The following is a 25513-nucleotide window of genomic DNA, read 5'->3' as shown; positions in this document are numbered from 1 at the left end:
TCAAAGCAGCCTCCATCGACTTTTTGAATGCCTAAACGACGAGAAGCTTCGCGTTAACTGCCTCCTGTACAATTGATCGTGCAATGAATGAGAATACAAGAACCTGCTACAGATATAAGTTGCAAATATTAAATTAAATCTGTGTAACCGAATTTTTTTATTCACATCATTCAAAGCAGCCTCCATCGACTTTTTGAATGCCTAAACGATGAAAAGCTTCGCGTTAACTGCCTCCTGTACAATTGATCGTGCAATGAATGAAAATACAAGAACCTGCTATAGATTCGAAGATAAGCTGTTCACTTAAAAATAGAAATCAGGTTATCATAGAATGCTTTGATTTTTGTCATTTTGTAGAGGGGCGGAAGCCATTTTAGATTTAAAAAGTATGCCAGAGGCCATTATTAAACGTTATAAATCAAGAAAGGAAACGTCTAAATTGCACAAAGGTGCAAATGCACCTGCAATCACCTCGCACGTGGTTTAGATAAAATCGTATCGTCTGCATTCACGCTCTCTGCGATTCCACGAAACGGAAATACGAAATGAAACGTACAATTTCCTTCCTCCTACACGGCTTCGATTATCGATTCCGACCCATCGATATTTTGCCGACGATTCCGCGACTGAGCAAAAAATCAAGAAATGGGGCGTCTCTCGTAAACTTGCACGATTCTTCGTCCTATCGTCCTAGAAGTTTCCCGACAAAAATTTGAATACACTTTGTGATCATTCTTCGTCATGTCGTCCTAAAAGCGTCCCAACAAAAATTCGAATACACTTTGTGATCATGAAGCGGGGGCAATTAAAAATTACTGCTAATCCTGGTCTGTCGGAAAGCATCGGGAAGAGTTTCCCCTGCATTTGCAAAGTCCATTACGAGCTCATTCAGACCGGATTAATAGGGTGAGTGGACAGAGAAGTGCAGCATGATTTAACTCCTCCAGTTTATCTTTCCCGGGGACTTTTTGGTATCCCTCGTCTGTTCCATTTCCCGTTCGTGTCGAGCTCGGCCAAATTCGCGTCTCTGCAAGCGAGAACTCAAATACGGCGACGATAATTCGGGGCCAACCGAGCCGAGTATTAATATGCACCGAGGAACGGAGTCGATTTGTCGCTGGATTACCACGTCCCCTTAACGCTAAAGAGCGAACCATTTAGCCGAGATTTTTATTTCCTTTTCGCGGCCACCCCGAAAAACAGAAAAGTATAGGTCCTGAAACTCTTCATTTTCGATGCTAAGCCTCCAAGAAGCGTAAAACTTTCGGTTGCATTTGATATCGGTTCGGTATTTAATCCTCGGTTATCAATAACATTAACTCGGAGACTCCCATATTTTTTGGTCACGGTGACACTAATTACTTGGCGCTTTGCCTCGATGACACGTCCCTAAAACCTCATTATTTCTCTCTCCAACGATGCTTCCAATATTTCATAATTAGTGGCGACATATTTTCAGGCAGATTTTCCGACCGCTAACCGCCTCGTCCTTTAAGTGCAGCGGTGCAGTAATATCACTGTTGCAACGTGTTTTTGCTCAAAAATCCATGAATTCACTTGCAGTTGCAGTAACATCACTATTGCAACGTGTTTTAAGCATCAATGATAACAAGAATCTGTGATCTCGTTTTCGATGACGAATGTTGAGATTAACGTATTTGAAACATTGATATACACGTGCAGATCGAAAGTAACTAAAGGCTGAGTCGAATAATTTTGAATAATGATTCATGTTTCTTTTGTCGCACATTTAAAGAAACCTGATCATATACCGGAAGATTCAATATGCGCAATATTAATCGACAGGTTTCGGAAATCTTGAGTATGTTAAGCCGATTACTTCCGCTGGCGAAGTAATCTCTCTTCCCTTAAGGGGCGGTGGTGCTGTTAATATTTTAACGAACGGATGCATGTAGCCGTCTCGAGGATTTAATTAGCCGAGCTGCCGCGACGTTAACGTCTTCGAGTGAGGAAGGTACAAATAATTAATTGCGCTCGAAGGAAAGGAGCAACTGCTGGAATTGCGGGGTCGCGGTATGAATTTAAGGAACACTTGCAAGATACCTTACGGCAAGATATTAATCAAATTATTTTAAATGTAGTCTCAAAACGAATAGATAACTTTCATCAGTGGAAACTAGGGAATCTTTTAACCCTTTCGCTGCCACGGTGGTCCCATAGGACGGGCATCTGTTTTTAGATTTTTCGTACATACTTAATGTTTATATCTAAACTCCAACTTGATAAAACTGTTAATTTCGTTAATACTCTGATTTTTTATTTACTTCCTCTTTGACTGGTGACCATTTATTGTGCATACCACAGATAACGTAAGTTTTCTAACGTAAAATATGATGTATTGGAGTGTCTTAAGTGCTTACGAGTCATGTGTCAAAATTTCAGACGGTTTAGTCCAATTACCTTAAAAAAAAGTGTCTTATTTGAATCGACTGATTTGAGGGAGGTTTCACTTCACCTTAAAACGATAAGCTTACATAGGTGTGTATGAGGGATTAATGAATGCCATTTATATAATACAGGAAGTGGTAATTCCGGCCGGCCTCGTTAGAATTCCAGGAAGCTCAGCGAAATTCTCTAGAGGCGCGAAAAGATCCACCGGATGTCGCTTTCGCCTCGACGAGCACGACATCCGGTGCTTTTTTGGGAAACAAAAAATCGGCACCAGAGCGAAATTCCCCATATGACCCACGAGGTCCTATTAATATCTGAAGACCAAAGAGAAATGGAAGGCAGCCTTGATTTTGCTACAGGGCCTTTCAAACTACGTTTACGAACAATGGAACGTTCTTGGAATATTTGTAAAATAATTACATATTCACTTGAAAGTCCTGCATCATGATGTTTTACCACTGTATAAATTATGATGCATTGTCAGGCATAAATTATCAATGGTATGCATAATAAAAATATCCCGTAGAATAAATGTAGGAGAAAAAGTAAATCTCAAAGGAATTGGGAAACACACGATGTAGGTGTTTCGAAAATTTATCCACAGCCCTGCATAATATTTCTTGTTGTAACAGTAGACTTCTCGTCACAGGCGTTACCTGCGCCTTGGGTGTACAAGGCAATATTTTACGTCGTATAATAGTTATAAATATGGGATTGTACAGTGGCGGACATGAATGCCTACCCTGCAGATACGATATCGCCTATGCAGGATGGGAGGGCATTGATGTCTCCCAGTGTACCAACCCGCGCGGTAGAGACGGTGCCTATAAAAGCTTCATGGTTGCTCGTACGTGCGTACTCACCTGTTCACGTCGCTATCAGGCATAAACGCAATGATTGCAAAAGTCATAAAGACCTCGCTACGGTGCGATTGTTACTACCCATAAATCAGTTTAGTATATACATCCCTGACGAGGTATATAACAATGTCTCGAAAGTGCACTGCGCTTATCAGCAGATGGATGTAAGGCTACATTATCCCTAAAAGCTAGATATTTAACGCTTAATTACTGGTCAGTATTTAAATATGGAATAATAAGTAATAAAGTGACTAAACGACTTCGTGTGATCAAAATCATGGAGCAGATAAATATTCATTTAATTTAGAGGACAATAATGATTTTAAGGTGATATGAAAGGGTCATTCTATGGATATAATTTAGACGAATAATTTACATATATTCCACTTAATTGTTTCCTGGGCGAAACCGAGTTTTGACTCAACAAGTGAAACGTATAAGTTAGTTAATACTTCTGTAATCCTCCCCTTGAGCATTTTCTCTGCCTTTGATGGAGTTGTCCTTCGAGCTGACGCGGTTCGTGGCAAAGCAATCCTTTGAACTTAGATCAAAGATCCTTTCGGGAGAAACCGCGTCAAAGGTATCAATAGGGACCTGCGATACATTGTTGCTTTGTCACTAAAGTCAACAATGCATAGATGCTTTGTCATGAAGCCAGCATTGTAAGGCCAATTCGATTGTTAATGCTGGAATTTTCATTGCCTCTTCTTGGTCGTATAAATTTTAGGTGATATGAAAGTGTCATATCCCTAGTAGCATAGAATAATTTCTAAATATTTCTTTGTAATCTTTGCTAAATATCTCAAGCGACAAATTTTTTACGATTTCTTGTGGATTTCATTCGAAGATATTTGAAATATTTACATTATCTCATACGATACATTGAGGATTCCTGTCAAACAATATGGATTAAGCTAATACAATGGTTTGTGTGGATAAGAATGAAATGAATCATTAGGACATTTTGAATTAGGTATTCGGCGTCGCTATGAGACACTTTAAGATCTTAAAGAGGAAGTAAACGTCCAGATCCAATATGTACGCAGCTTAATTTATTACTTTATTTGTTCATTAGAGCATTAAGAGTTGCTTTATTTAGGTAAAAATTCATTCGATATTACCAAATGTAATAATTCCACGCATTCAAGGGATAAACCGTCACACTTGGTCCTAGTGCTGTTGGACCCGAGATGGATAGAAGTAACTACCTCGCACATAATACTTGCTAGGATTAGCGTGAAAAAATGATCGTCGGACAGCAAGGGATAAAGCGGAGGGATAAAAGCTCGGGAAACTTTGATGCAAGCTTATCAAAGGACCCTCGTTCTCCACGTGTTCCTTTTTCCCATCGATCCTTAATAAATAATCACATCGATAAATTATTTGAGCCACGTAGGGGAGACTAATATGGCAACATAAATAAATTCCCAACTTTCTAATCCTCCCATAAGAAATTCTTTGTTCGCACGGTATACCTATACTACAAATAATAAACTAAAAATACGTATGTTATAAATTAGACAATACCCGATAAAATTTAATTTTAGTAAAATTAAGGTGATATAAAGGGGTCATTCTATATATCAAAATGGAAAATGTGATTTTGGAGGCCCTAAGGAAGAACGCGATGCTCGTGAAATTTCATTTTCCATAAAAAAGAAATATTTTGTTCTTGTGGGTGAAACTGCCAAATCGCCCATTGACATGCCTTACTTTGGATGGTGGTTTCACCGCCTTAAAATGTTTAATGGCAGATAAAAAAAAATACGTGTCGCTTAGTTTTTAGTCTACTATAACATATTATAAAAGAAATGAAATTGGAGAGATCGATCTGGGACACCTTGTGAGTAGCCAAAGGGTTAAGAGCGTTCTGAGAGTCCCAATGATCCTTCCGCCACATTGACCGAAGACAGGATTCCTTGCAGCCATTGCCCCGAAGGTTTTTCGAAACGATTTGTTAGAAAAAACCTTTCAGTGGTGCAGGTTCGTCGCCTTCGCGGGAACGAGGGGGAAGAACCGAGACCAAAGAGTAATGAAGCTTTCTAGATGGCCCGTTGTTGAACTTACCGATGTCGTTGTCACCGGACTCCACATTTGTCAGCGGATAGACCGAGAAGGGCGGAACGACCTTTGGGAAAAGAGAGAATAGCAAAAGGCGAGGAAATGGCTCCATTCCGTTGCATTTTACAGCCAGTAATACTCTTGCTTTCGCGGGGATATCTACCCGAGCGGTTCGAGGACATTTTTCCGAGATCCTGGAAGAATTGGTGCGTTGTCGTGGCTGGGATTTACGAGGATTCGCCCAATGTACGAGGTCACTTCTACGGACAAGACTGGTTCCTAGCTGGTCTCCCTCGTTCTCTCCTTTCCTTTCCAGGGGTCCCCCGATCTCGATAACCGACTTTTTTGTGCTCAGCTAGCGTTATCCGCTTCCGATCTGATAACGTACTCTGTGTACCCCATAGGGTACACTGCGTGGAGTACAGCGTGTACTTAAAGTGATGTGAAACCCCCCTCAAAACAGTCGATTCGAATACAACACTTTTTTTTAAGGGTATTTGACCGAACTGTCCGAAACTTTGACACATGCTTTCATACCATCTTAAATCGCAGATTTCTGAAGACTCCCTAGTAGCATAGAATAATTTCTAAATATTTCTTTGTAATCTTTGCTAAATATCTCAAGCGACTGATTTTTTCAGATTTCTTGTGGATTTCATTCGAAGATATTTGAAATATTTCTTGAAAATCTCAATGACATATTTAGTTTGAATAAATTATTATTAATACTAGGGCTATTTAGAGTGACGTACATTTGATGACAAGAATTTAATGTCGTGCAATCCTATTCGACCGTTCAGCATTTTTCTCTGGAAGGCAAAGAGGACGTCGGCGTGCGTCTCCTGGGAGTTATATCCCGAGGATCGCGCCGCCATTTTGGAGAAGTTACCAGTTTCGGAGAAATAAAGCCGTCTTTTAAGGATTTGAATAACGAGGAGATTGACGCAGGCAATGACCCAGTTCCGCGAGTTCCAGGACCAGTTAGCTGGAGGGAACTGGATCCGGAGTGCGCTTCCGAGAACGTCGGATGGATCTCGAAGAAGGAGCGTATTGCCGACCGAATGAAACCTTCATAACTCAAATAGATGAAGACAAACAGGTCGTGCTACGGGAGACCGCGAGTTGCTCCTCTTTCAGGGATCCGAGTGGAATTTTGCCTCGTTTTCGTCGCGGGACTCTCGCCTCCTCTTCTCCTTCCCACCCTTTAACGAGACCGAGTCCTCTTAATTAGCCACGGCCATGAATCATAATCTTGGCAAATGTTATTTACATGCTTCTTTATTTATTTCGAGCCCCCCAGAGGCCAAATTTTGGGGCCAGCGAAGTGGAATTTAAGATCTTCCTGCCACGGCCAAGAATTACTTTTTAACCTCAAAATTAGGTTTAGTTATTATTGGTTAAACTAGTTGTTGGATTAAAATTAACCAACTCTGGGGTTATTCTACCCTGAAAAGAAGGGAGCCATCCAATCAGGGTTTATTATAACATATCGGTAATAATCAAAAGCTTGGAAACAAATGTATTTTTGTTTAGTAATTTTACCACGTGCTTGAAATATTTTCCTACGCAACTAACAAGGCTTGCTGTTAATACATGGTATATTAAAATGCTTTCGTTATGAAATTCCACATTCGGATTCCTGGGATTCTTCGTCATTTTTGGGAGCTCGGCCGGGAAAATTTGACAAAAATCTGCGCCTCTCCTAATTCCAACAATTATTCTGCCTGCATTTTCTCCGCGGGGATTTTTTTCTCTTTGAAGGTATGCAAAAAAAATACGGAAAGCCATTTCGGCCCTGCCAGCTCGCTCCTTCCTTGCTCGTCTTTTCGATTTGTCAAGGTATGATGCTGCTCGAACAAGGAGCAAAATCCGTAATGCACCTTTCGGTTGAGTACACACTCGGGCTAATTGCGGGTCCCGCGGAACTAGACTAATTGCGGCTTGTTAAAATTTCAAGAAATCCCAACGCGCTACATTGAAATCCGCTTTTAACCTCGGCAGAATTCAAACGCTTCCATTTTCCCCGGCTTTCAAGATGTGAAATCAATGCACGACCGAGATTCTGCGAAAATCTGGTCCTTAACCCCGAAAAATTCCCGCTCACTGGAGATATTCTTCGCCTTTCGTCGCCACTCCAATTTGTTTGCCACATTCGAAAGGGATATTGAGGTGCGGTGAAAACCTTCGGACTTGTCGTTGCCGTTCCCATCAAAAGCCGCTCCCTTAAAACCGGGAATAAGGATGATATGAAAGGCGCTGAGAAATTTAATAGACGTCGATAGAATAAAATTCATCTGAACCCTTTTTCGTGGGAATACCGTTTTGCATACTCAAGTGGTGACATAAGCTGGCGCGTTCCGTTACCGACATTTATATTTATGTTGAAGGCTTTTACAGTCTACGTTGAGAATTATATGAACTGAAGCGTTCCATTTGACATCCAAACGTAAATTAAACGCAATTTAAAATATTTATTTCAACGTTTTGTATTTGAAGTTTTTTCCTCGTTATAGGTATTTATTACTTTGTTTCATTCCATTCGCATGTTGAGTACACTCGTATCTGTCGGTACTTGTACTAATCACGTGTACGTAGTATCGACCTCCGTGTTAACCGAAAATTAAACAAAAGCCGAAACTCAATGGATGCTCTTCAAATAATCAATAAATCAAGGAAGAGAGAAACCGAATAATTATCACTAATTACAAGTGTACGATAAGGATTATAAGAGTGAAACGGATTTTTAAAATAACATTTACCAATCGTTTTAGAGAATTTAACTTTTCGTTCAGATTACCCTGTATTTATAAACGCACATAATGACAAGTTTTAAAATTTTCTGGCATACATTTTAATCTATTTGTCTACTTGTAACAAATTATGAAATACCTTCTCTACACTATGTGCAAAATTTGAAAATTGATCAGGACACATCTAAACTTAAAATTTAACATCAATCCCAATTTTAAATTCGAACTTAAATTATCTCAACGTTATTAATTACTTCTATTTCAAAAAATAAAAATTTTTCTATGAAAAATGAAATTTTACGAGCATCGCGTTCTTCTAATAAATATTTTGACGTTCTATGTATATAAACCCTTTCATATCCCCTTAATGACTGTATGCAATTCGCATTATCGGCGCTAATCAATTCCGTTTTGCCGGTACTAATTTCGCCTCGGTGGCGAGGTGCAAGGCGGAAATTAAAAGCTAGTAAAAAGGCGACAAAACGCGCGTTCTTTCCACGCCTGGAAACTTATGACGCGATTCGCAGTAATTATTCTGCCGAGAGGTTCCTGACGGCAGATGAAAGCCGAGCAAATAAACACGGAGAAAAATACATAATTACGGGAACGGCCGGCACATCTACGGAAGAATATTCACGAAATGTTCGGGAATTTTTCTGAATGACAGGGAATTCGGGAAATTTGCATAAAATTCGGTATAAACCCATTTGCAGGAGCTGCAAACACGCGGAAAGAGTTCTAATTATTTAACCGGAGCGACGGAGTACTTCCGGGGCATTTATGAAATATATTTCCGAGGAGTGGTGCAGGTGAGACTTGAGCGAAGGAAGTAGGAAAAAGGCGAGGGAAATAAAATCAGCTTTCGGATGCATACACCGGAGAGAGAGGGAAAATTAAAATATTTTGAGAAACATATTAAGGGGATGTGAAAGTGGCATCCGAAAGCTCAATCGTTCATGAAACTTTTCATAGAACTGGGTGTCCCGAATCGTATCAAACTTTACAACGTGAATATGGAGGCTATATGGAAGGTCCTAAGACCCTTGAAATTTCATTTCTTATAAAGAATTTTTCAAACTTATATAAACAATTTTGATTTAAATTGAAATTTCGTGGGTGCCAGGACCTTGATCCTTCTCAAAACCATACCTCATCGGAACTTGATTTTGTTCCCCAGAGAGAGTGTCGTATTTCTTAGAAGAAAGAAGAACAAACTTGTTAATCGCTCTTGTCCTTTGTATTCCACGGGTGTGCCGTAATCCTGCACCGTGTTTGTAACATAAACAGACCTAAATTCACTCACTATATTATTTCGGTGGCTTCACTTCGAGGACATAAGTACGGCTGATCACCCAATGAGAAACCTCGTTAATCCGGTGTTACAATGCCCAACACTATCACCGTGTTTTATGGTGTAATAAATATGCCAACCCATGTCCGTGCCGTTAATAATTTAAAAGCACAATTTGCGAACGGAGGTAAATGGCTATCGGAATTTCTTTTCTAAGAGGATATAATCCGCGTGTTATCGGTTAATTAAAATTTGTAGACAATCGATAGACTCGATAGAATGCTGTTCAATTAGGAGCTATATTCATTTTCTTTGATTTTAGATATACTCATTTTTTTTAATATCTCGAATACTGTGCGAGATACGTTAAAATTTTATATAACCTTATCGATAGAAAATGTGATTCCTTATAAGAAAGGTGACATGCATTTTTATCGTATCTCGCATAGTGTTTTAGATATAATTGATTCAGTTAAAAATATCTATTGACACAACGATAATGTCAATTTTTTCGAAAAAATATGTAAGATACAGGCGAACAACATACAACACTTTTTGTAGGAATTTTAATTTTCTATAAAACTGCATGTATGCATTTTTTTGTGTTTGTCGTAGTTTTAGAGATATTGCGAGTCGAATTTTGAAGGAACGTGTGGAAAGCCACATATATTACGTGAGAAATTATTTATCATTTATTATACTTCCCCAACCTTGACCACGATAGCGGATGAATCCAGACGAATCTTCCGACTACACTAACCCGTCCGTGCACAAACTGAACCTTCTACTCCATTCAAAGGGAAGTAACCGTGGACCCGATGGCGGCGCTCTGCCGCTGTCTACTTTACCAACCGGCCGGCGGCGGCGCCGCGAGATGGCGCATCGATCGCCCGTGTTTTCCACGAGTGTTCATCTGCTGGCTGGCGTCACGGCTACAGTATCGTCGGCATATCCCGGATACGGAGTTAAAAACCAGTTAACGTGTCATCTTCGCGCCCAACACAGCAGGCCTACCAAGCAGACTACTCCGGGTCGTTACTCAGGTAAGGTAGAACTCGATAATTTTTGCTCAACGAGTGCATATGTGTCTCGATGCATGGCGGGAGGACGCTGCGTCTCGTGCGTCGCTTCTCTCCGCCACGAACGACACAGCCAGACACGATACGCCTTCCGAGGACGCCTGTGCTGGTTTTTCTCCTCGCCGCATTCACTGAACCGTACGTCAGGTTTCTCCGTGAGTTCTTTCGGTATTTTCTCGTCAGAGGCTGCGAATTGTCGGCTTGGAGTGTGCCAGCCGTAAAATCGAATGCTTAGGGACGACGCGGAAAAAAGAGGCGTCTCTCTGACGCGACGCACTCGAGGAATGCGACTCGCGGAGTTGCCTGGCGCGCTCGAGTCGAAGCAGGTATATACCTGCTGAGTCACGTGACACGTGGCGACATATATATATTAATGGTCTATAACCTCACGTGACTTTGAAGTTACGTATCGGCGTATTGAATCTTTTTAGATTTTATTTCATCTTTCCGATAAAAGTTAACCTTCCTGTTTATTATTTATCATTGGTGGGAGCAATGTCAACACCGACAAGCGATAAATGCAGACTACCTGCAAATTGCAATTTTACGGCGAATTTCATAAAAATATAACACGTTGCTCCAAGAATATTTACGGCACATATTTGATTGCTGTTTTCCATTCGATTGTTCGATTCGTCGCGTACCAGTACTAATGAATTGCAATTAAACACGATGCTTTTTCGGATTCATCCCGCGTGACAGTAGCGATGCAGCCGAAGTTCATAATTGCATGGAGAACTCGTCACGCAGTTTTATTGACGTCATTACTTTTACCGTGGACTCGGTCTTGCGAATCAGATTTTGCGGATTGCCACGAAACAAGCTGGCGGCGAAATGTTAATTTCCCACCGAGGGAAACTGCTTGCCTCACCCTGTGACATTTTATATTTCACTTTATTTCCATTCAACAACCGAGAGCGATCGGTTTTTTTTTACTCTTCTCTGCTTCTTCCCCCTAATAAAAAATAACACCATTTTGGAGTGCCCTAACAGCTAAAGTTGCATAATTTTGCACATTTCGTAGAAATGTCTTCAAACTCGTGGAATGAGCTTAACTTCGAAACACCAATTTTATGACAAAACTAGCCGTTAAACTCGACGTTGCCTGGACTCGTTTTGTATTTTTTAAATTAAACTTCTCAGAGTAGGTATGTATAAGTTCGTTTGTATGAAAGGAGCCGGATTTGGAAAATGAACCGCTTTTCTTTTACGGTTAATTAAATTTTTTTATTTTTCTTTTACATTTAATTATTTATCCTCGTCATTGTGTTTTAACACTCACACGATGAAAGGCTTAAGCAAGATGGACACCGCGAATGGGAAGATTTCCGCGGATTCCATTAGGTTAACAGCTGCGACTCCGTAATCGTCGGAGTAAGGGCCATCGAGAGGTTTAGTCACGAGACTGCCACTAAATGTAGATTAAACCAAGATTTATCAGGACGCAAGGCGCACAACTGTCTCAGACTTTCAATTCAATACAATTACCAGAACCCGTGGTCGCATTTGGGCGAATTGCCAGCTGAACCGATCGCGATCGCTCGGAACTGTGAACAACCCGGCCATTGTTCATCTCTCTAATCTAAGAGCGCGAACTTGGTCGGTGGTCCAACGCCATAAATGAAATTGCATCTTAAGGTGATATGGAAGTGTGATACATACGTACCAAAAAGTCAAGATATTCATATAACTTTCCTCCTAATTGGGCGTAACTAATCATTTGAAACTTTATCACGAGATTGTGGAGGCCCTAAGGGAGAACGCGANAATGTATATATAAAAACGAACGTCGGCAACGTAGGTACTTAGAAAAATCTTCTTTACTGACGTCGATCAAGTTCCTCGACGTGTTTCACTTCACCTTAATGCGAACTTGTAGCCCTTGGAAAATAAACTTACCATTTCCGAAAGGAACGATCCGAAATCCGAAGCAGCTTGTCGACATGACAGATATTTATTGTTCAGAACGCGGCCAGGTGCCCTATAAAGGGGCCGTGAACAAGGACGACTCCCCAGGATACAGCCCCACATGAAATACTTAAGGACTCCGGATTTAGAGCGTTCCTGTAAAAGCATAAAACGACTGGGTTGTTGGACGGGGGTCCGGAGTAGCTGTTAAACCTGGAGGACTTACGGAAATCTGCAATTTGGGAAAATTTTATACCCACTGGGGAAAAATACTAACTGTTAACGGGTTGTGGAAATCGCATCGAAAAGTTGAATTAAAATATTTAGGTCCTGTGGAAGGTTAAAAGTCCGGAGGATAATGTTTTTTGCGGAAGCAAATTTGCAGTAAACGGGCACGTTTGCGGTGGTGTTTGACGGAAAATCAATTCATCCACCAAGAGTTTAAATGCGTTGGATTATTGTTAGCTTCTCTGAATCCGGCTCAAAATGATAATTAAATTGTTATTCTGCAATGAACCGAAATATGAGAGGAAAACAAGGCTGCTGATTCTCCCCGGAATGGAATACTACAATTATACGATAGAAATGGTATTGAGTTTGTTGCGCGATTTAATAAACCTCTTTGTTACAATAAATCCTCGAGAAGTTAGCCCGTGAAAACCACGCGAACGGTAGATTCTAAAGCTTTAAAAATATTCTCATAATTCTCATAATTTAATTGAGGTGAAAATATTGAAATGTAACGAGAGCGAATAGGTATAACTTGGAAAATGAACTTTTACAACGTAGAATTATTTTTCCCTTTCAATGTTACAATTAACGTGTAACTTTTTACTTCCTAACTGTAAGTCATTAAAGCATTAAAGCAAGTTCGTGAAAAGTTAGCCGGTGTATTGGACGAATAGAGCTTTTTAACGCGATCAAGAGGAAGATCAGTTCCCCTCAATTAACTCATTACTTAAGCACTGACACTATGGCGACCTAATTACCGCCGGTAAATGCTAATGTTTCGCCACAGGTTGGTCTTGACAAAAAGGCAAGAGTTAAGAAGTTAGGGACGTGGAAACTTTCCATTAAGAACTAAATTACGGGGTGAAAAGTTTAGGGTTCTAACGACGTGTGGACAAGTCCGCGGTAATTGAAGTACTTAACGTGAAACTAAACTACTTTTCGCCCCACGCAAAACTTTCGCCGCTATATTTCTCTTTGAAACGACGACATGCTGTATAAATGTTACGAGATGTATAAATGTTGTGCAAGATATATATAGATATCCATGAACTCTATTTTAGACACACTCAAATGCTAGATGTCCGGACATGGAACGTAACATGTACATATATCGTAGATATCTACAATAGATGGTCTATAGATATTCATATGTATTTGTAAAAAAAATTTTAATTCACAACACTTTTTTGAGCAGAGTCTGTTTGGGTACCTGTTAAAATGTTAATCGATACTTTAAAAAAGTTTCGTTAGCAACGTTTCGAGATTATTTTCGTTGCAATCGAAGAAGCGAGGTGGTCGAAGGATTATCTCAGAAATGTAAGGTGGCAAAGTGGGTGGTACCGAGAAACTGCAACATCGATTACTAATTGGTACCCGATAGTATTTCACCCTAACCGATAATAAGGGTGGGTCCGCAGACGGAGATATCAATGCTGCCAATATTGTTACCTAATTGCGCTCAGTTCCCGTGGGATCCTGAACACAGATATATACGTAATTAACGGTTAATTTTATTTTCCGCAATATCTGGACCAACTGAGAATTACCCGAATCCTTTGGGGAGTTCCGATAAGAGCATACAAGTTGATAGCGCCGAGGGAGAAACACAGTTTAAAGATGGCGCACGGAGAACGGAAGTTGTATTATTATTATTGGTTACGGGAATGCATCCCGTAATCGGATTTTATGGAGATTTTACGAGTTTCATTCCGGATTTTCGCTAGACGCCGAAGAAGAAGCTTTTCGGATAATGATTCCAATTTTTCCAATTTAATATGATTCTGCCCAGGCATCGCACAAACTGGAATATCCGTATATAACTCGTATATAAATGTTTACTGAATGTATGTAAGTATTATTATTATATATTAATTGTTATGTAACTGTAACATAGTGTGGTAGGTATTATCTGGAAAGGTTCTTTCGAAAATATTCTTGAATGGTCTTTACGACTGTTGCTTCCTTATCGGAAGGACTTTCCCTTATGTAGACACGTTATCGCTACATCCGCCCCAACACCAACTGTAGATATGTTTATTCGCGTTGCAACTTTATCGATTGGCATCCCCCCTTCGATGAAGTTCACACTTTTCGAGCAATGGCCCTTATCGGGCCTCGGATGACCGGTCGGGCACAAACTTTAACAAACTCCAATCTGCGGATTACTCCGCGGCGGGCGAGCAAATTGATGCGATTAAACGGTAACGGTCGAACGCGCTTAACTCTTAATGCGGAAAATTTGCAATTCCGCCCAACATTTACATTATTTTCAAGCGGTGACACGCGACAACGCGCGTGATAATTACCCTGAAATTTTCTGCCGGACCGATTCTCGCGCCCCTAGCGGGCCGTCTTCGAAGTTGTCATCTTTAGCGCCTCATAAACCCGAAATATCGATGTGACAATGACTGATTTACAACTCTTTCGAGAAAAATCGAGCTCAATCTGTTACTATTACCAGGAATACATGTTTTTCAGGCTTAGTAATATTTTACCAGTGCACTGGCACTATCTCTCAAAATAGTGATTACCGAAAGCACCGTATGCTGTTTTTTAAATATGATGTGCGTAGTTTCGAGTAGCTATACGTTTTCATAAAACTATTTTCTATATTTTCCACGCGAATATTGGATTACCGTAATGTTCAAAATTGTTATGCCCGCGTATTGAAAGTATTCGTTTTTAATTCTCAGCATTCAAAAGGTGTTATATATAAAAAATATGTTTTAATAACTTTGCTTCTACTCTGGGGTAAATGAAAAGACTTTGTTTGAACAATGCAATTGCAATGAAAATCATTAGGTCACATATGCCAACCCTAAATAATTAATTAAATGTTTTGCTGTTTAATGCCCCTCGAAATAGCCCGGTGTTTTTTTGGTAAACATCGTGTTGTTGGTTAAATATAAACAGTAACCAATATTCGTACGAAAATAAAGGAGGGAAAATAAAATGTCGATATATAAATATTAAACGTCCTCGGATATCCGGTGGCGTTGTTGCTGCGAGGATTTAAGCGTTAATTGGATGGAAACCTTGTTGCTAATAAATTATTGCCGAATGACGAATTGGGTCATTTGTATCAATATTTTTGTTATTTAACTACCGGAGTTCTTGCAAAGGATTCAAATCCTCTTAATTCCCCCTGTAATTGACGAAGCGAGTAGATCGACCGATAATTGGATTTAAATTCTTGTCTTTCTTTCTTTCTCGCGTTCAATGAAAAGCTTTCATGACACTGGGAACGATTGAAAACGTATTTCAGAATTGATTGAGTTGGTGCGGTGCTTATTTTAAAAACAATGATTTTCTCGTTGATTCCCATAAATAATCTCTCTCACATAAGGAGTATTCAATAACGTATTTTTTAGGTACATCTGGCTAGTAAAAGACTTTTTAGAACATCGTCCTAAAACCGTGATATATGAAAAACGTAAAAGTTTTAAATGATTCGGTACATCCAATTCGGAAAAAAGATTTATAAATATTTTGAATGTTCAATGGCCAGTTTCATATCAACTTTAGGACACGATTAAAATGATTTTTCTTGTTAAAGAACTAACGAGAAATAATTGAAATTTAGATCCGATTGGGATTTCAGTGAGCCCTCTTTTCTTTAGGTATACAACAGTTCCTTTTATGGACCCAACCGATCTGTTCGATTTTTTCAACTCGAATGCTCCTGCTGGGAAAGTCTCAGATGGAAAAGAGATGTCCCATCCCCTCTCTATTTCCCGTTCCGGTATCGGTCGTGACCTCTATAATCCTCGTTCCAATACTAGTTAAAATAAAATTGCTCAGCCCCGGGTACGTAGTCCTCGAAAGGAAACCCCTGGCCGAATCCCTAGAGAGGAAACAGTAATCCAGTTTTCACACGTTCCCATTTGGCATGTCGGATAATATTCCTATATAAGATATTACCGGTGCTCAAATATCTGCGATTTTTCCAATCTGGCTATCCTACTCTTTTACCGATACCGAAACCCAAGATAGGTGATCCAACGCATGAATGACCTCTCGAGGATATGCGAAATATTTCCAGTCGAACATTTTGGAGTACTTCATTTCTAAACCCAAGAGATGAAATCCGTTTCAGGAGGATCTTGAACCTCGAATCTCTAGAAATCGGGGAGGACTGGGGATTCTTACACCCAGTATTAAATTCAGTGAATTATTTATTTCACGTCAACCCTAACCATCTACACAATATTTAGTACATATTAAGTTGACGCGTAGGGTTGTCCACCGAAGGTGTTCTCGACTGGTACCTGTCGGTGGCGGGATCAGGCTTTGCAACCCTGGTTGGGTCCAACACCCTCGCATTTTTTCGTACGAAGCAACATTTTCAAGGAAAACTCTTCGCGAAGCAACGCACAACCTCCGTCGTGTCTCTGGAGCTGCCCAGTGGTCCGAGTAAAAATAAGAGCCGCAAAGTGGGCTCTCGGGACAAATGGAACGCGAGCCATCGCGAGTTAGCCTAGTTGGGCACAATGGCACGAGTAATGAAGTGTTTGCGACAATCGCCGAGTCGTAGACAAAGCGTCCAACGATCGACCGTGTTGACGCAACGTCGGGCTTCGCTTCATTTTTTTTTTTTTTTCCTTCCCCTTTTTGCGGCGAGACTTCGATTTTTGCGAGGACGCGGACCCTCCACCGCGGTTGTGTACCAACTTCGTAATACCGGAGCTACCTGCTGGAGGCTTTCGAGGGGCGTTTACAAAAAACAAACCCAAAGCGGCAGAAAAGTGAGTTCCTCGTTGGTTGTTTCACTGGAGGCTTTTCGAGCCCTTCGGTCACCCAGACCTCCAATGGCTCGGCCCGCCATTGTTCTCCAATTTTCGAAAGTGGACGGACGAAAATTCCCTCCATCCGTAAAGTCAGCTGCGAGCCCTCAAAGCTGGCTTCCACCCGTTCGACGGGCTCTTTCCATTTCGACGTTTATCCGAGGTTTTTGCGCCCTTTATCCGGGCCGTCGTGTCAGCGTCGGTTGATTGATACGCATTCGCGATACCGAAGTTCGACGGAAAGGGATCGCCCGGTAATTCTGTCCGCTTTTCGTCGTCTTTTTGTCCCGTATCTCATTTTCTGCCCGATTATTTTCTCCATTTCCTGTCGCGAGTTTCTCCCTTTTGGGGAAGTTTCTTCGTTTAGCCCAGTTTCGCGCTTCCGCTTCCGCCGAGGCTCTGCCAATGTCTATAGCGCACACGTTACGGAAATTTTCAATCGAAGTGTTTCTTTTTTTTTTTAACCGAGAAAGTTTACCATCGGAGTAATTACAAAGCACCAAATAATTTGAAACTTTAATACCTGAGTATAGAGATCCTAAAGAAGACCCTTTCATATCACTTTAACGTGACACCTGCTTTTGGGAAATCCAGTATTCCTTTACAATTTAAAATCGTTAAAGTCTCTGTATTTTGTTTACATATATCTAGTAAATACCCAATAATTCTGAATGTGATCAATTAACATAACTCGATGGCGAGATGTACATTTATCACTTCGTAATGTTACCCATTAAATTTAGATCAGGGGCTGTAGGTAAACTCGACAAAGTGATGGATCGGTTTAAACGATTAAATTAGAAGTTAAGTTAGTCGAATTACCTCCACTTTTGCCAAATGGGGTTGTTCATTAGGGTAGATTAATGAAAGTAGGCGTTTGACTGAATTCCCTGTAGTGACAACGCTCAACCTGTTCTTCATTAGACAACTATTAATCAACATGTCGGTTATTGAGCACTTTTTTATTTTATTATTTAGCACTTTTGTAATTTTCACTAGCGTCACTCTGCATTTAATTTTATATTTAGTTTGGAGAGCTCCATTGTAAATGAAAGTTCATTGAATATTTCGTAATACGACCTGACCGACGGGTTTTTTATGGCAGACCAATGAAATGAAAAATACTCCAAAATAATGGATCTCTTCATTTTGATATGACCACATCGTTCGTTGCACATCGAAATACTAAATTTAATCCGATTACTTCAGGCATTACAAATTTTGGTCCATTGCATTCCGATATGTGCCCTTATATGGAATAAAGCGTGAACTACAGAAACAATTTAAGAGACAGGAAAATATTTCGCACGTACTTTTTTTTGTTCTCTTCTGTTTTTATTATTTTGTTGGAAATTGGAAATTATTGTCATCTTAAGTTAACAAATAAAGTGGTTCTACTTCTATCTGGTTATGTAAAAAAATTATTAATTAAATTGATAGAATTATTTTTCTTTAGAAACGACTGGCTTATTCTGCACGTCCGTATTTCCATATTACGGTATGCAATGAGTTCGAGACTGCAAGAAGTTTAAGCACGGGGGTGTTTCACCTGATTAAGGTTTAAGGACATGTTAGACAGTCACGGAGTCGAATAATGAGAGAGCGGCTTTTTACACGAGGGCAATCTTGCTTGAGAAATAATTTCGACGAACATTTTGTGCACCTGGTACTAGTACTCGAGGCTATTCATTCGCCGACGAATATTAATTGAATTATTACTACCATTAACATTACCATGCGATAGCATCCAATTAACAGTAATGGAATTATTCTGAAGATTTATATTAGCGTTAATCAGTAACCGGGTAATGAGTTTACATGCACATCCAGCAAACTTGTATTATAAATGTATTTCTCGACATCGAAGTATCTCAATAAATAGTGTTTACGTTAGCCATTTCATGGAGAAACATTTGTTAAAAAAATCACCATTGTGTGTAAATTCCATGTAAATTGTCAGTGGATAATTTAATTCCATTAAACCAACCCGGAAGCACGTTAGTATGTACAGGAGAACATCCAACTGCGATAGGCGGAAATTTTCACGGCGTACTTCCATCCCATCCCCTTAGGTGTAACTGCATTTTTAATCCCCGTCAGTATGGTCCTGGCACAAGAAAAGGTTGGAAAATGTCAACGAAGCTGACTTTAAGCCTTTGCGTCCATTAGCTACACAGTCCCGTTGGATAATAACCTTGTATAACACCGGTCCCATTTACGGTGCACCTCCCTTAAGATAAATTTAATTAAAAGAGTAAACGAAGAAACGTCGGGAAAATTATCTTTCAAGCCCTTCGGCTTCCCTTAATTTCGTTAAAAATTCAGAGAAAGAAATGAACAGCGTCGGGACAGAGTCGACCTCTTCTATCCGGGATTTTGTCGACATTAGCACGTTTCATTCGATCTGATTAAAAAAGCAAACGATTACATAGGGAGATGACGCCTTCACACGAATAATTCCGCGACTAATTTAATCAGCATTTTTGCCGAATGAGCCAAAGTCGAGGAGGTTAAAAAGCGAGGACAAAGAGTATTTCTTTCAAGCGCCCTTTAAGGCGATATGAAAGAGTCAGCTTATATATATCTGAAAAGTCAAATCGTTGGTGAAAGTATTCCCCGAATTGGGTGTACCGATTCGTTTCAAGTTTTACCATGTGAATATGGAGGCCCTAAACTAGATCCTGAAACTCATGAAATTTCATTTTTCATCAAAAATGTGTATATTTATCGTGGACTAGAAACAACATGGCGTGGTCCGTACAGATTTTCGATGTTTTACGCTTCTTGGAGGCTTTAGAATCGAAAATGAAGAGTTTCAGGACCTAGCACGAACAATTTAGAATACCGTAGATCTGGAATATTTCAGTCCGATGAGAAAATAGAAAAAATACATTCACCAACGATTTGACCTCTCAGATATATATAAGCTGACTCTTTCGTATCACCTTAAGGTCCACCATTTCGGCTGGTTCAACCAGAATTTTTTCGTCGACTAGAAAGCTCTATAAGGTCACTGGTTTCACCATCTAGGGCGAATCGAATCTCTATGGAGTAGGTAACCCAGAAGAGACAGCCTCGCGACTTAAGGGGCACCACGAGTTACTCTTACGTCATTAACTTCCTGATTAACGGGACTTCCGGTTACTTCCGCTCTGTCCCGGCGCACTCTTCCTGATTACAACCCTACGCCATTGCGGATTCCCCGAGTTTTCGATGCTCTCTGCAGTCGCGATTTAAAGGACTAATTTTAATCAGGCAGATTGCCAGGTCCGACTAATCAGCTGGTACCGCGAGCGGAAGTAACCAACTCGTCTGGCATCGGAAAAGCTCGACATCCGAGCCGGGCGATGACTCGTGGAGGAAAAAAACGAGCAGGGGCCATTTTCCTAGATGACCTAGGTCACCGGTAAATGCGGATTTCCCATTCCTTTTCATCGGACTCGTAAAACTTGGCCGGTGCTTCTGCGGTTGTCTAATTCTAAGTGCTGTCGTATGTTGCATCGCGAATTGGGGTCCTTGCTTCCGTTGACATCGACTGCAGATTTATTTCCACGTGTCGCAAGACATGCCCAGATATAAATTCCTGATCATAATGTGACGAGGAAAATTGATTTAGTACATTAGTACAGTTTACAAACCATTTGCTGCATGAAATGTTTTCATTATATGTAGGCATTTGCAACTCTCTATGACTGCGAAATAATGCAAGAAAACAATTGGGCACAAAGATGATGGGAAAGCTGAACAACCGATTAGCGGACCTCTTTTCCGAACCAATAGGTAACTTTTCGCTTGATAATTCCCTGGAGTTCATTTTTCCTTCGTTCCTTCAGAGGAGATCCGCTAATCGGTTGTTCAGTTTTTCCGGCCCAGGGGAAAACAGTTATTCCCTCGATGCCGGTTTGCTCGATAACAAGGGAGAACCTCGGGAAATTCATTGCTCTTTCTAAATTACTTTCCCCTTGGAGAAAAAGGAAGACGGATAAGGAACCCAGGGAACTCCCTCGAATGTGTCGATAAAGCGTCCACCGATCGAATCAACGAAACGTCTCAACTTCATTAGTAAACTTTCAGTCGGCAAACACTGATTCGTCACTAGGGAAATATATTGCTCCATTGAGAAGGAAATTTATCGGAAGGAAATATTGAAAGTCGCGGAAAGAAAAATGTACCGCGGATGCAGATGACACGGCTCGGCTTCGTTATTATTTCTGTACCTGAGGATGTAGGGGCTTGCGCAATTGAAATCTCCGGGGACGTAATTACCCGGTCGACGTCTTGAGTGTTCCTTTGAAACTCAAAAATGCTCCGGAAACCACCTTACCTTGTCTTTCTGGCACCCTCTGTGTTCAAGAATTCAGGGGTTGTCGTTGCAAACATTATTCAAATGTCGCCCGAGAGAGGAGGCGTTAAAAATTTCATAGTAAGTACACGACCTCGCCGGATGTTTGAACAAGTACTTTGCGAGTGTGACATTTTAGAAGACACGGCTGTATATAACTCGCCGTTTCTTAATGTTCCACAGTACTTATATTTGTACTTACAACTACACATTCCCAAGTGTCCGCCGCCGATCTTATTGATTTTCTAACATGTTGAAGAACATAAAAATCTAAGAGACAGGTGTTTTTTTATTTATCAGGTGTTATATTTTATTTTATCGATATACATTTGCTGTACCTATAGACCTAATTTAGACGATTAATTTACGTATATTCCAGTTCACGTGCGGCATAACATGTCCGGCACCGTTTGGTACAAAATTATCCAATTTCTTGTGCTTACCTTCACAGCCGTACCAATTTAATCTTCACTATTTAAAACCCAAACGTTATTTCTCCCCACCCAGAAGCTGTCTTCGCCTCGGCACGCCTACTTACCATTTTTAGAAAATTCCATTTTTCAAAATACCTATCGTCGTTCCACGCAAAATGCGACGAAGTCTAATTTAAAACGTGTTCGCGCGTAATTCTCCCATTCGTAATGACGTCGCGAGTCCTCGAGGAGGTAGGATACCAGGTATTGGTATCCTTGTGGGATGTACCGCGTGCACAAGAATCGCTCCTGCAAGCTGTAAGCCGTAAGCCGTTTCGTAAGCTCGAGCAGTGGTAAAACCGTAACTTACTTTTTATACCGTACGGGCGGGTGCTCAGAAACCGTCCTTATTCCTCCGAGAGTGGGAAACAGGATGTACCCGGCACATGCATTAAATACCGCTGAATGCGCCGGGCCAGGAGCTTCGAGGGCTTGCAGGTTAGGTTACGTCCCCGACCGGTGCTTGCCTCCTGCTTTTTCGGATTAACCCAACTCGCGGTTAGCTCCCGAAACGAATCCACGGGTTTTTTCTCGGAGAGTGTTCTCCAGCGACTCGCAAAATGTCGAAACGCATCGACCTCGACACTTTTCGAACTTCCGGCCTGTTTTTCAATTTATTTTTCTCCACGGTGACGGTATACCTGAAAATTTTACGGCTGATCTATAGGACAGAGCCTCTGATCTATATTGTAACTGGACTTTCACATGTAAATTATTTCTCTTTTGCCGTTTTATATCTTAAATGTTCACCTTCGCGAATTGACAGTTCATCACATTCAAATTAATATAACAACCAATCATTTTGCAATTTAGAAACTAGTTAACATCTCTTTGGTTAACGTTTTATTATTTTTCTGTGTTTCAGATTTCGAGTGACCGGTGTCTGACTTATTTCAAGTTGTATCTGCTATCGTCGGGGTCAGAATAAAATAATGGCCAACTACAAAGTAAGTCAAATATTAGTTTGATAAACAATTCCCGTTACAGTTTCTAGTTGCGTTCTGTTCAAATGCATTGTATTCCTGCCTGCAATTCAAATGGGCAAGGTTTAAACGTGGAAATGGGATGTAGGGCTTATGTCGGCTAGAAGAATCTTTTTTACCGTCGTCGATTAAATTTCTCGGCCTTTTTCGTACCTCCTTAACAGAAACAAACTTTTCGCATAAGTGCCCGATCAAAATTGAGCTGATTTAAATGATTTAATTAAAATCGTGATTAAAATATCGATTTTAATCAAGAGATTTTTAGTTTTAAGAATGCAATTTTTTTAAATTTGTTATTCAACACTGTTCGCATTGTTATATTAGAAACTGCTATGAAAAAGAAGCTTGGAAACTTTTACCTTAAATCTCTGCTGATTAAACTCCAAAATAAAAGAAATTAATCTGCGATAATTAAAATTGAAATAAAAAAATGTAAATCCGTGGTGATTAAAATGAAAATTAAAAAGACATTAAACCGGAGTAATTACGTTGATGGTACTTTTTACAGCAGGGTGCATAGCAAGGAAGATATTCACTTTTAGTCACGTGGTTAACATTCTCCATTTGCAAAATAGCAATAATGTGAACTCAATAGCAATAAAATTAACCGAAAGAAATTAATCCGTGATAATTAAAATTGAAATAAAAAAGATAAATCCGTAGTGATTAAAATTAAAATGAAAAAGACATTAAACCGGAGTAATTACGTAGATGGTACTTTTTACAGCAGGGTGCGTAGCAAGGAAAAGATTCACTTTTAGTCACGTGGTCAACATTCCCCATTTACATGATAGCAATAATGTTAACTCGTCGGTGATGTGGCCGAGGTCCTTCTGAAAAGGAACCTACATCGGATGCTTTGAAACAAACCGCGACATTTTTTTGCTCTCTTTCCTTTACATTGGAGCTTTCCAACTGGCGTGAGCGACTGCTTTTTTTCCCTTCACGCACTCTACTCGCAAAAGCTTCTCTAATGGGCCAGCTTTTATCAAAGCTATTCTCGCATAACGAAATGCGTCGCACGGTCCGAATCATAATGGAGGTTTACATTAAATATCAGAAAAAAGGAACGTGAATCCGAATATGTTTAATAATATCGCTGCGATCCGTTTCGACGGTACTTTTAATCAGATATTTATCACTTCATCCATTCCTCTGATTGAAAGTTTTGAAGAGTTGAGCAGATTATCACTTATCACACTTAAATATGCGAAGACGAAATTGTGTAGCCAAATACGTTCGATCATCTCGGACAGTTTGGTCCAATACCCTTAAAAAAAAATGTTGTATTCGAATCGACTGATTTGAAGGGGGGTTCACTTCACCTTAACTTCTCTCCTGCTTTGGCCCTTAGGCTAGGTGAGAAAATTCATTCAGCCGTTTCGGAAGGCTTCCGTAAGCTCTGTTTGGCCTTCGGCATTTAAGAGCAACCCTGGCGTATAACCGCTTCCGTGTCAGGACCGTAAAGCTCACTGCTAGACCCCGCCGACATAACCTATTTCCTGACTGAATAATTAAAGGTTCTTCTTCCGCGGGTTTTTTCCTCGAGAGAAAAGCTCTGACCTCAGCAGAGCTTGAATCTGGCGGGACAAGGCGTCTTGGAAGTGGTCCTTTGTCCTGGTTGAAAGCAACGCGATGGGCTTAACGGGATCTCGAGGTGACACAATTACTCAAATTTCAATCGAGTTACAATTAAGCCGGCGGTACCTCGGGTGGAACAAAATTGCGGGCGTACGCGGTAAAAAGATGCCGAGGGCTGCTTTACGGTCTCGTTTCATCGGCCGACTATTCCGCTTCCAGGGAAATATCGTATACCCGTACAGAGTGTTTCGAGACAAACTACTAAACCTATATCAACATGTTCTACGAGTAGACATAGAAAAAAAAATTAGAAACGGATTTAAACATTCTTTTAATTGCAACAAAAATAAGTACACGTGGGAAGTAATAATTAAATAACGCACAAATATGCATGCACTCATTTTAACACTTTTTAAGTAAGAGCTTTGCTGATGAAAAAGGATAAGAATTCAGGCAAAAATTAGAGGCGATAGAGCTGTGCGTTATCGAATGACACAAGTTATGAACATTTCAGAGTTAATTATGGTTTTCTGTCTTTTATTTCCAGCCAGTTCCAACGGTTACTCCATCACCCAACTTCAATGCCGCGGAAGATGCTACCGCTCTACGAACTGCGATGAAAGGATTCGGCACGGATGAACAAGCCATAATTGACATTTTGACAGCTCGAAGCAATGGTCAACGTCAAGAGATAGCGGATTATTTCACCTACGAGTATGGACGGGTAAGTTGTCACGTTTGGTTTCAACCTATGGTTT

At 40.3% G+C, this 25513-nt stretch overlaps 1 protein-coding gene across 3 annotated transcripts in view; it reads left to right on the top strand.

The window, feature by feature from the left end:
• Window positions 1–10194: 10194 nt before the first annotated feature.
• Window positions 10195–25513, top strand: part of LOC105698295 (annexin B10) — a 37430-nt gene continuing 22111 nt past the window's right edge. The window contains exons 1-3 of one of the 3 annotated variants that reach the window (XM_012422419.2): window positions 10195–10417; window positions 23057–23138; window positions 25303–25479. In XM_012422419.2, coding sequence (XP_012277842.1) covers window positions 23124–23138; window positions 25303–25479 — 192 coding nt within the window. In that variant the 5' untranslated portion in view covers window positions 10195–10417; window positions 23057–23123. Of the gene's footprint in view, window positions 10418–10476; window positions 10592–23056; window positions 23139–25302; window positions 25480–25513 lie in introns of those variants that run through there. The other 2 variants (XM_012422420.2, XM_023434103.1) reach the window with 2 other exon arrangements.

Source organism: Orussus abietinus, unplaced genomic scaffold (genome assembly GCF_000612105.2).
Source record: "Orussus abietinus isolate OABI.00-Male unplaced genomic scaffold, Oabi_2.0 scaffold14, whole genome shotgun sequence".
NCBI classification, from domain to species: domain Eukaryota; kingdom Metazoa; phylum Arthropoda; class Insecta; order Hymenoptera; family Orussidae; genus Orussus; species Orussus abietinus.
This window is presented reverse-complemented; position numbering and strand designations above follow the sequence as displayed.